At 45.2% G+C, this 11,299-nt stretch overlaps 2 protein-coding genes across 2 annotated transcripts; one reads left to right on the forward strand and one right to left on the reverse strand.

Moving 5' to 3' along the window:
* Positions 1–2: 2 nt before the first annotated feature.
* Positions 3–2,397, reverse strand: iah1 (isoamyl acetate hydrolyzing esterase 1 (putative)). Its single transcript, XM_084450887.1, has 6 exons — positions 2,256–2,397; positions 2,123–2,175; positions 1,848–2,002; positions 1,573–1,734; positions 687–808; positions 3–184 (listed from the first exon to the last, which is right to left on the reverse strand). Exons 1-6 carry the CDS (start codon positions 2,316–2,318, stop codon positions 5–7), a joined length of 735 nt encoding a protein of 244 aa, XP_084307013.1. The 5' UTR covers positions 2,319–2,397; the 3' UTR covers positions 3–4.
* A 622-nt stretch (positions 2,398–3,019) lies between these two features.
* On the forward strand, positions 3,020–9,384 carry itgb1bp1 (integrin beta 1 binding protein 1). The gene is made up of 7 exons (XM_084451176.1): positions 3,020–3,075; positions 4,198–4,314; positions 4,901–4,979; positions 5,497–5,627; positions 6,080–6,172; positions 6,360–6,509; positions 8,304–9,384. The coding sequence occupies exons 2-7, from the start codon at positions 4,243–4,245 to the stop codon at positions 8,373–8,375; spliced, it is 597 nt and encodes a 198-aa protein (XP_084307302.1). The 5' UTR covers positions 3,020–3,075; positions 4,198–4,242; the 3' UTR covers positions 8,376–9,384.
* The last annotated feature ends 1,915 nt before the right edge of the window (positions 9,385–11,299 follow it).

The raw sequence follows: 11,299 nt of genomic DNA on the forward strand, positions 1-11,299 counted from the left end.
GGGTTCAGGGGTCACTGAGCAGCAGGCTGTCCTCGGGGTGCTGGGCGTCGACGTCCCCCCAGTAAGGCAGGATGAAGGGGAGGTGGGCCACCCGCCCCTCCAGCAGCCCCCACAGGTGCTCCGCCACAAACTGGTTCCCCCTCTCCGACAGGTGCAGGCCGTCTGAGAGGAACACGCTGAAGTCCTGGAGAGAGACGAACACAGCTTCACTCTAGAACACACAGCCTCAGCCAGGGACTACAGCAGAAACTCATGATAAACAGCACAATTATAGCCATTACACAGACTTCTTGTACCCCAACACCACAGCACAGACCTACCCCACAACATAGACCTACACTACAGTATAGTCCTTCACCACAACATAGACCTACACTACAGTATAAATCCCCTTCACCACAACATAGACCTACACTACAGTATAGTCCTTCACCACAACATAGACCTACACTACAGTATAGCCCTTCACAACATAGACCTACACTACAGTATAGTCATTCACAACATAGACCTACACTACAGTATAGTCATTCACAACATAGACCTACACTACAGTATAGTCATTCACAACATAGACCTACACTACAGTATAGCCCTTCACAACATATAACTGCTGCGGGTGCCGCACATTAGCGTACATGAGTCCACTACGTCCAAACAAAGACGTAGTTCATCGGAAACCTCACCTGTCCATCTCTCTGCATGAGAGTCCAGAGGTCCAGCGCGGTGGCCCCGCACTGACCTGCTGCCTGCACACACGCCTGGGCGTACCGGCCCGCCTCCGCGTTCAGACGGTTCAGGGGACAACCTGCCAGGATAGAGGGAGGGAGGGAGAGAGAGAGAGAGAGAGAGAGAGAGAGGAAGAATAGTTAGAGAAAGAGTGAGAGACAGGAGAGACTCAAGCTGTGTTCGGAATCGCTCCCTCGTTCCCTCACTCCCTATTCACCATGTAGTGAACTACCTAGGGAACGGAGAAAATGTAGGGTACATGCACTGTTCCCTGCAAATCAAGGTGAATTGTGGGTAATAAATAGTGGACTATATAGGGAACGAAAATCCGTGGAGAATTCGGACACTACAAACAAAATGGCTGACGCCCTATATAGTGCATATAGTTCAGTGAATAGGGAGCGATTCCGAACACAGCTTCAGTGTGTTTGTCATGGTCAGCACGTAGCTCAGGAGGGAGAGCAATCGTGCCACGCCGTCGCCTCACAGTAAGAAGGTCCCCGGGCCTTTCTGTGTGGAGTTTGCATGTTCTCCCTGTGTTCGCTAGGGTCTACCCCCATAGCCCAATACGAAAAACATGCAGACGAACAGATTAGATCGCTAACGCTGTCCGTCTGGTCTGCTCCCAGGTGCCCTTGGGGGAAGTACAACAGGATGTGTTAAGAGCAGGAGAAGAATTTAATCGGTGGATGCTCCTCTGTGTGTGTGTGTGTGTGTGTGTGTGTGTGTTTCGGTGTCGCCGCCTCCCGACACTGTTTGATGTGTGTTTCCCTGTATGATGAATAAAGATGTTTGTTGTTTTGTTATGAATGTCTGTGTGCACATGTGAGAAAGGCACATCACTTTTCAGTTCACACTCCTTCTGCCAGGCTTCCTCGTGAAGAGGAGGAGGCGTGATGAAGATGACCTTGTCTGCAGGTACACCCGCTGACCCCAGGAGTCTGGCGATGTCCTTCAAGTTCTCCGAGTATTCCTGCAGGGGGACGTGCTGCTGCGGGTTCTTATCTGGAAAAGTTGAGGGGCGGGATCAGACGTAGACATGTCTAGATAGAACACCCTCTGGTTGTACACACACTAGAAGGGTTTAGTGAGTATTCACCGAGAGAGATTTCACTTGCCTTTCAGAGCACAATCGTTTGCTCCGAAGAAGACCGTGACTGCCGCTATGTGTGTGTCAGGAGCCTGGCCGTCAGCGCGGAGGATGCGGGGCAGGACGATCTTCGCCCACCTCGAGTTGTAGCCCGACAACCCTCTGTTCACCACGTCACATTTTCTGGCGGGACAAAATCTTCATTCATTCACTCCCGTTTGGCTTGGGCAACAGTTTCATTTACATTAACGTTGCAAGTTTCAAGTGAGCACGTAGTCTATATGTTTTACGATTAAAACTGACCTGGCTAGTTTGTTGGCGATGTCTGACCCCCATCCGTTAGCTGAGAACGAGAACTGAAAGAAAGTTATGTCCAGTGGGTAACGTTAGCTAGCTAGACTATTATACAACAGTGGGCCGACCCTCATTGATTTACCTGAGTGATGGAGTCGCCAAATAGTATTACTTGCGGCCAAACAATGCTCTTTAATTTGGACATAGTTACTAAAATAGTGTTTATTTTGATTTGTCTTTGTTTACAAATGGGAGCTCATTGTCGGGGAATACGTTACTACCACGAGCCATGGAGGTATAATGCGACGAGCGCGCAGAGAAATACAATTCAATCTGTAAAATGCGCCATCTGCTGTGTGGGAATGGAGTTGGCCGATTCCCTCCGCGGGGAGTGGGACTGATTATGCTTTGCAGCCATAATGTATCAGTTTGGCGAAGAGAATAAAGTACAGTGAGGCACTATATCATCTGTGGGGGGGAAAAGCTCAACATCTGCATTGAATTTTCCCTCGAAGTGTTGACTGAGCTTCGCATGTGTGACCAACAGTCAAAATATTACCGAAGCGAAATCAAGCCGTAGTCATTGATTCCTAGAGCTGAAACTCACTACTGTGGATGGGATGCTTTCCACACCAGTTTATATTTGATATAGTTTAGAAATTAGCTATGTTAATACAAAACAAATGTATACTCGAATGAATTAATCGTATTCAATCAACTGAATGTGTCTTCAATAAGTGAATGATATGACGGGGTTTTGGACTTTTTTTTAGAAGAACACACATTTGTTTAGCTGAATTACAGGTACGTCCCCTTTAACTGAAGTTAGGTGGATCTCAAAGGAAGTGAAGTGTCAAAATACAAGTCCGCCCTAAATAGAAAGAACCACAGCCCGCTACTTTGACCAAACAACAGCCCCATGCACAGCCATAGAAGTGGCTTAGAACACATCCCAGTCGAAGGTATGCCCTGTGTATTTGTGCATCACGCTCATGATTGCCACTTATTTGGTATAGACGAGCACATGTAGTGCCGAGTAACTCCCCCGCTTGTTTTGGGGAAAGTATGGGTGGGGTGGATTATTTATCCTAGCAACGGGGTTCCGTTACGCAGAGGACACATATCTGGGATCATTCATTTAGCGTTACTAGTTTGACAAACAATCGTTTTAGTAGTGGCTTGAGCCCAGTGCAACAAGTGAAAGTGGTCGAACCTGAGGAATAGCCAGTTGATTTTGAGAAGTTGGAAGTTTTGATACGTTGTAGTTGTAGAGAGAGATGAGGACCGGCTAGTGCATGATAAGCAAGAGACTATGGCAGATCCGAGTTATGGGATCTCAATGAAATTTCAGGAGATGCATTGAACAGTAATAGCTGCAGGTGCTCCTGACCAGAGCGTGTAGGAGGGTGGGAGACATTGTCCATGATGGCCAGCATTTGTCTCTCCACCATCACTGTCACTGAGTCCAGTACAGCCCTCCTCATTATTTTGTCCATCCTGTTAGCATCAGCACACAACCGCATAGATGGCACTACAACAGACTGGTAGAATATATTGAGCAGTGCTCTACAGTACATCAAATGACCAGATCCCCCAGGAAGTGAAGTCAGCTCCGTCCCTTCTTGTGTAGCATCATATTACTGTGTTGATCATAATCAATGTGTACGATGGTTCCCCCTAGGATGAGGGATAACGCCAAAGCCATTGACTGTATAAGAACTCTAATAATGCTCATTATATCTTCAGAAAGGCAATACGTCTCTCTACAATGTATCAAAACTTCCAACTTCTCAAAATCAACTGGCTATTCCTCAGGTTCGACCACTTTCACTTGTTGCACTGGGCTCAAGCCAACTACTAAAACGATTGTTTGTCAAACTAGTAACGCTAAATGAATGATCCTAGATATGTGTCCTCTGTGTAACGGAACCCCGTTGCTAGGATAAACAATCCACCCCACCCATACTTTCGCCAAAACAAGCGGTGGAGTTATTCGGCACTACGTCAACGTATAGACTAAGCTATTCTCTCACTCCAGTGTGTGTGTGTGTGAGATAATATTATATTGTGGTTGTCTGCTGCAGGGAGGCTTGAAGGCAGAAGCACTGCTGGCGTCGTCATGGTGAAGAATGTTCCGGAAGGTCAAAAAGCGTCACAGTAGCAGCAGCTCCCAAAGCAGTGAGATCAGCACCAAGAGCAAGGTGGGCTATCCAACTGCTAACCCAACCGTCTAACCCCTAACCTGACCATCCAACTGCTAACCCAACCTTCCAACCCCTAACCTGACTATCCAACTGCTAACCCAACCTTCCAACCCTAACCTGACCATCCAACTGCTAACCCAACCTTCCAACCCCTAACCTGACTATCCAACTGCTAACCCAACCTTCCAACCCCTAACCTGACTATCCAACTGCTAACCCAACCTTCCAACCCTAACCTGACCATCCAACTGCTAACCCAACCTTCCAACCTCTAACCTGACTATCCAACTGCTAACCCAACCATTCAACCCCTAACCTGACCATCCAACCCCTAACCCAACCATTCAACCCCTAACCCAACCTTCCAACCTCTAACCTGACCCTACAACTCTAACCTGACCGTGCAACCTCTAAACTGACTATCCAACCCCTTACCCCACCATCCAATGCCCAACCCCCCAAAAAACTGAATAGAATTGAGATCATCACCAAACTGGTGCATCAATGTTGTTTTGACAAAATTGTAGATTTGTAACTGTGTTGTGTTGAATGGTGTTGTGTGTTGTTGTATTTTGTCATCTAGTCGGTAGACTCCAGTGTGGGAGGTCTGTCCAGATCCAGCACAGTCGCCAGCCTCGATACAGACTCCACCAAGAGCTCAGGTCAGTACACCTGTAGCCTGATATCAGATAGAATAACTTGTTACACCCTGTTGAGATCTTCAGTCTGGCGTTGTTTCCACTCGAACTGATTTCCGTGGGGGAGGGAGATTCGATTTTCCCTAACCAATCATGAGAGACCAATGTATCTGCCTTAATTTAACTTAATTTTAAGTCAATATGAGAAAACCAAAAAAATCATCTCTCCTTTGAATAAATGCATTCAAAGCAGAGTGCTGTTCGGATTTCAAAGTAATTGGTACTTTTAATCGCCATTGAACAGCCACTGTTATTACTCCTCTTTGGGTCCTCGACAATAGCAACAACGGTGTTAGTCCTGCCTGTGGCGCTAATTGGACCGCCCATTTTTTTCTTGGAGAAACCGCTGTTTCATGTAGCAACACCAGACCAATCAGTCAACTTCGGTTGATTCGAAGGTCGGGACCCAGACTAGTACATCTGCCTGCACATACCGTAGGCCTGTGCCTACTGTCTGACCCCTGACCTCTCTGCCCTGTAGGTAACAGTGTGTCAGAGGCGTGTGCAGAGTTCAGGGTGAGGTATGTGGGCGCCATCGAGAAGCTGCATTTTGACATGAGTCAGACCCTGCAGGAGCCACTGGGTCTCATCAGCTACATCGACGCAGCGCAGGTCAGAACCCGCCTGCCCCCAGGCTGCTGGGCATCACAGTAACACTAGAGACCAGCGGTGCCTCTAGCCATGTTTCCATCCACACGTTTTATGCGAATTAAGTTATATCGAATTAAAAATGCCTTATGGAAACAGTAAAATGCGATTTAAAAATCATGAAAATCAACAAAAAGTTTGTACTGTCGATCTCATCGGATTTTCTCTTGTTCGATTAAAGTCTTTTGTGATAAATGCTTTATCCCATTTAAAGCTCTAGATGGAAACGCACGTTCACTGGCTTTATTCGCATTCATATTTTTAGTGATCCTCACACAATTCGATTGACAAGTGGATGGAAACATGGTTACTCAAAACCCTATACAGCTTTATCATCTTATTTGAATGGTGAGTTATGTGATTTCCTCAGGTAATACTAGTATCTTCAAATGATCCTGTGTTGTTCCCTTTCGCAGCAAGAAGGGAAGCTGCCATTCGTGCCCGGAGACGAGGAGATGGTTCTGGGCGTGTCCAAGTACGGAGTTAAAGTGGCCTCCATGGACCAGTGTGTGAGTGGCTCCTTCGCTGTAAATAACACCGAAATGACCGCAGCAAGTAGTTCCTCTGTATCCCACAGCGTCCCACTGCTAGCATGAGGGCTTTACGCCCTATATAAACATATGATGTAACTAATTGCGGTGTATCTATTGTATTCCATGGTTTTTGAAGGCGTTGTCTGAATCTCGTCCTCTGTAGGAAGTGCTGCATCGCCATCCTCTCTACCTGATAGTTCGGATGCTGTGTTATGATGACGGTCTGGGGGCCGGGAAGAACCTGCTGGCCCTCAACACCACCGACACCAAGCAACAGGAGTGCAGCATCTGGGTCTACCAGTGCAGCAGCGCGGTGAGATCTTGGGTCCCGCCCACTGTAGCGCCAAACACACCGGCGCTATCGTCAGTCTAACGCAATAGGCGTTTTGGAATTTGTGTGCCGCCTAAAGGTGCGTTTGCCAGGATCGCGCAAAGTTTGACGCAAAGTAGGCGGGGCCGCTCATGGGAGTGTTGGGAGGCAAAGCTCATCTGGGGTGAGTTCAGCCCTGACAAAAAGGTTTACGGTGGTGCATTGAACACCCTGTGTGTTACGCAATTGTTGCACCTACTGTCCGGCGGGGTTTATTTATTCGTTTAGTGATTGGGTAACACCTCCAACCAACGCACCAACCAAACGAGAGAAAACCTACCTCAAAGCCCGTTGCACACCGTTTCACACTGTTTCGAGGAATTATGTCGTTCAACCCGGAAACCGTGGCAAAACGGTGCACACCGTTTTCAGATTGAACTCACCCCTGGACTGTTCTTGCCATCACTGAGGAGGAGGGACATCATTCCTGAGAAATCTTTGCATTGGGCACTGTGACCACTGTTATTACGATTCCCAGAAATAAAACATTAAGCTGCTGGCGTGCAAAAGAGCTGTCATCAAAACAAAAATAAATCTATTCAAACTCATGAAAATATTAGAAGGTGATTCGGGAAAGAGGGGGCAGTGTAGAGCACCTGAAACTATCTTCTAGACACCACCTGTCCAGAGCTTCAGACAGTAGAAAGAGAAGAAATCTCTAATATTATCATGCACTGAGCCAGGATCATTTGCATAGACATGAAGTAGGTAGGCAGTGCTTTATTGAGTGATGTAGCTTAACCTCTCGCATTGCAAACGACCTGTCCATATATGGGTGTGGAAGCCCTTGCAGTTCACATATATGGCACCATTACGCGTTGGAGTAAGCAATTTGAGTGTACTTATAGTAGACAATGGTTATCCACTAAAGATGTGGCTTATTACACCATTCACTGCCCCTTCTTCCCTGCATGAATTTAATAGTTTACTGTAAACAGTGAGTAGATAGACATTACATTACAGTCATTAAGCAGACGCTTTTATCCAAAGCGACTAACAATAATTGCATTTAACGTAGGAAAAGCCAATGTACTACTACTTGCCAGAACTCACAAAATAGACAGAGCATTTGGTTATCTGAAGATATGTTTCAGATGTTTGGATAGATCAGAGGGGCACTACAATATACTCCTAAATGTTGGCTTATAACAATTGCGATCATTTGAATTTAGTACTTTATTGACATAGAAAACGTATACCACCACATCTTTCTGTAGGCCTACAAATTAATTTCAAGTACCAGCCAGGGTTATCTGCTCACAATCAACTCTTAACATTTCACTTCCTTTCCTTCCCAACTCTATGCTCATTCATCATCCATTCTCACACACAAGGAGAAATACCAAAATGGGACCATTGTGCCTATAGTGCTTACCTGTTGCCAAATAGTGTTTGACTATATCGTTTGTCCAAGTGTGCCACAGTAATTGCCACCAGAGTGTGAGTATGCACGAGTATGTATGTATGTGTGCGTGCGTGTATGTGTGTGTTTATGTGTGTGTGCATGTGCGTGCGTGCGTGCGTGTGTGTGTGCGCGCGAGTGTATGTGAAAGAGAGAAAGAGACAGTGATATTAAAGTGTTTATCAAAGTCATATCGAAACTTAGGCCAATCCACAAAATGAGCAGATGTAGAGGGTTAGGGTTGACTACTGTGTTGTTTATGATACATGTCAGAGCATCTTCCACATGAAGATCTGTTCCAAGTCCTTGTCTCTGGTCTTTTGTGTGTTTTGCAGGAGCAGGCCCAGTCCATCTGCAAGGTTCTGTCTGCTTCCTTTGACTGTGCTCTGATCTCAGACAAACCCTAGCGCCCGAGGCACCTGAACTTTGACCTTCCTCACTAGAGGACACCAGTGGCCGCAGCAGTAGCCAATCAGGAGCCCATGTCTTCGTTTACAGCAGAGTCCCCTGACTTACCCAGCATGCTCTGCATCATCCACTCCCACCACCATTCATTAGTTATACCAACACCCAAGAGTCTTATGTTGTTTGAATGTAACTTAATCTAATTTAATGTAAATACAGAGTTGATCTGTTCATGTCGCTCGCGCGGCAGGGCTGGTGAAGTGCCTGTTTCGGATTGTAAGATTGTGGTCACTTGCTAATAATAGTGCATTCACAAATCCCCATTGACTTCCTTTGTGAAAGGAAGACAGTGGTAACATTGGTACGCCGCAGTCATTTTCTGTTCACCAGGGAGCACACGAGACTGTCTCACCGATGCTGTAGAACACCAGACCAACACAACGATGCTGTAGACCCCCCTTCCCTCCATCTCGCTGTCCTACGTTATCTCTCTCCTGTATGTAGAGACCCAAAGGGATTTATGAGGACACTAACAGGACCAATTCTGTTTTGTTTTTTTATTTCACCTCTCTTCCCCTCTTCCACCCCCCTCCTATCTTCCCTTACCGCGTGGTCTAGATGGGACTGGATCAGTCCCGTACGGTACAATAAAGGCATGCAATGTTAATTGACCATTACTGAATATAAGGTTGTTTTTTTTCAGCCTTCTTGACTTAGACTGCCTGTCTGGTGGTGTGTAGGCACACCTCCTTCCTGATCCCAGCTGTGAGGAACAGGGCCTTCCAGGTTCTGGAAGTCCCTGTCCACGGGAGATGGGGTTAGGCTATATGACAGTGCAACCTTGAGGGTACAGGCTGACTCTGAAGGAAATTGTTAGTCGGTTCAGAGAAACACTCATCACACACTGATCGTCGAAAGGAATCAATTGTGCCATGCAAGTCCTCTGTGCGCCATCTAGAGTCAAATTCCTTGTGTGTGAAAATGTACTCGGCAAATAAATCTAATTCTTAAGACTTTCCTGGTTATAAAGTTATTTTTCTTGAGACATTACTTAAACTTATTGAAACAATATTTACCTGGTAATAGTGAAAGTCAAGACTGGGAGACTCATAGCGTTTTCACTCGTTCTCAAATTCTCAAAGATTATTCTGGAGCTGGGGCACTGTGCAGCTTAGAAAAGATACATTGCACACTGAAAAATTGCAGTAGTTTTATAGCAGTTAGAACCATATCACAACATATGTACAATGTTGGAACATGGTGTTTTTTTTGTGGGAACGAGATGCATTGGAAAAAATACATACATTTATGACATAGTTCCACGTCACAACCTATGTACAATGTTAAACATGTTTCCAAAAAGTGTTAAATTATGCTAAGTTTGTGAAAATGTCACACCAATATGCAACCTTCCCGAATTAAAGTTGCAGTGTGTTTTTTTTGGGGGGGTGAGGTTGAAGATTGCCATTATACACTAATTAAAAACTGCACTGTACCTTCCAGGTGTCAGAAACGTTCTGTGCTTGCTAAGGGCAAGAGTGTGAAATATTAGCCTTCCTGGTGAGCTGGCCTTCCACTGGAGAATGGCCAACCACAGAATTTCACCATTCCTTCCTCTACCTCCTCCAGTAACTAGCTACTTTTTGATATTTCAAAAGTAATTGTGTTTCAGCTTGCGAGAAATGTTAAAAGCATTTACTTTTAGCTTTGTTTTTAGCAAAGTGACTAACTGATCAGTGGAATCAATCACATGGGACAATGCAACAGAGCAGGTGAGAACTAATTCTACCATCCATACCCTTTACATTCACACTAAAATACATTATTGCCATCAGTTATTCCCATTTTTGTCAAAACCACTACTGTGATACGGTTTCAAAAACTAACCTATAAATCAATAGTAAAACGTTTTTTGGCTTCGTTATTGAAATGACAATGCATTTTGCAACTGGTAATTCAATGTGCAATTTAGCAATTTAATCCTCAGTTAAGTTTGGATTATTTTGATTAAAAATCAAAGCTCAATCATTTCATATTGGTTTAATATATATTTTGGCCTCTTTAATGTTCCAGCGAAACAGAACCCCCAGTCTATTGCATTTACATAAACTTGTCATCACGCTCTTTTGGTGTCAAAATTCAAATGACCATGCAATCTAAAGACCCGCCCCTACTGCCTCTGATTGGCTAATTCTAATCTTAACCTAACCAACGAAGGCAACGAGTACCAGCCAATCAAAGGCAAACTAGGGCAGGTCTAGCTCCCAGCACTGACCCTAACCTTAACTCTAACACTAAATCTAATCTCTGTTCAGGAACTATAGCCTTCTGTTGCCAAGGGAACCAAGGGACACTTGTTTTGGACATGTAGGGTCCAGCTGGCCCAACGGACAACTGCAGGAAAGGGTTGAGGGAGGAGGTCTTCAGCTGGACCTGTGATTCAGCACATATCAATGTGTGTGTGTGTGTGTGTGTGTGTGTGTGTGTGTGTGTGTGTGTGTGTGTGTGGGTGCGTGGGTGCGTGTGTGTGTGTGTGTGTGTGTGTGTGTGTGTGTTTGTGTGCGTCTCGTGATCTTGTGTGAGTCAGAGTGGGAGTCAGATGGAGAAAATAGTCCATTATTTAGTGTTCAGGGTCCGTGAGCTGACCTGTGGGTCTGTGCAGTGCATACAGGTTGAACAGTAAACATTTCGGTAGCACTCACAAAGTCATTCTATAGCTTACTGATGTTTATAAGACATTATTCCATTCCGGAACCTTAGAATTTATTATAATCTCTTATATGTTAGAGCAGTTCTCTCTGTGTCTTTATAACTGGCTAAGGTTTGGTAGTTATAATGTATTGTGTAGCATGGATATATAAAACATATCTACCACATAATATTATAAATCTTGTTATAAAGTGTCATGCATGACTATAAACATTTA

Source organism: Borostomias antarcticus (genome assembly GCF_949987555.1).
Source record: "Borostomias antarcticus genome assembly, chromosome: 16".
Taxonomy (NCBI): Eukaryota; Metazoa; Chordata; class Actinopteri; order Stomiiformes; family Stomiidae; genus Borostomias; species Borostomias antarcticus.

Bases quoted from the DNA above. Each gene is read 5' to 3' on its own strand.
- iah1 (XM_084450887.1), bottom strand. From the start codon at position 2,318: ATGTCCAAATTAAAGAGCATTGTTTGGCCGCAAGTAATACTATTTGGC. The intron at 1,735-1,847 runs GCAAGTGAAATC...CAACTTTTCCAG, and splicing joins AAACGATTGTGCTCTGAAAG to ATAAGAACCCGCAGCAGCAC. The intron at 809-1,572 runs GTGATGTGCCTT...CTATCCTGGCAG, and splicing joins GAAGGAGTGTGAACTGAAAA to GTTGTCCCCTGAACCGTCTG.
- itgb1bp1 (XM_084451176.1), top strand. From the start codon at position 4,243: ATGTTCCGGAAGGTCAAAAAGCGTCACAGTAGCAGCAGCTCCCAAAGC. The intron at 4,315-4,900 runs GTGGGCTATCCA...TTTGTCATCTAG, and splicing joins AGATCAGCACCAAGAGCAAG to TCGGTAGACTCCAGTGTGGG. The intron at 4,980-5,496 runs GTCAGTACACCT...TCTGCCCTGTAG, and splicing joins AGACTCCACCAAGAGCTCAG to GTAACAGTGTGTCAGAGGCG.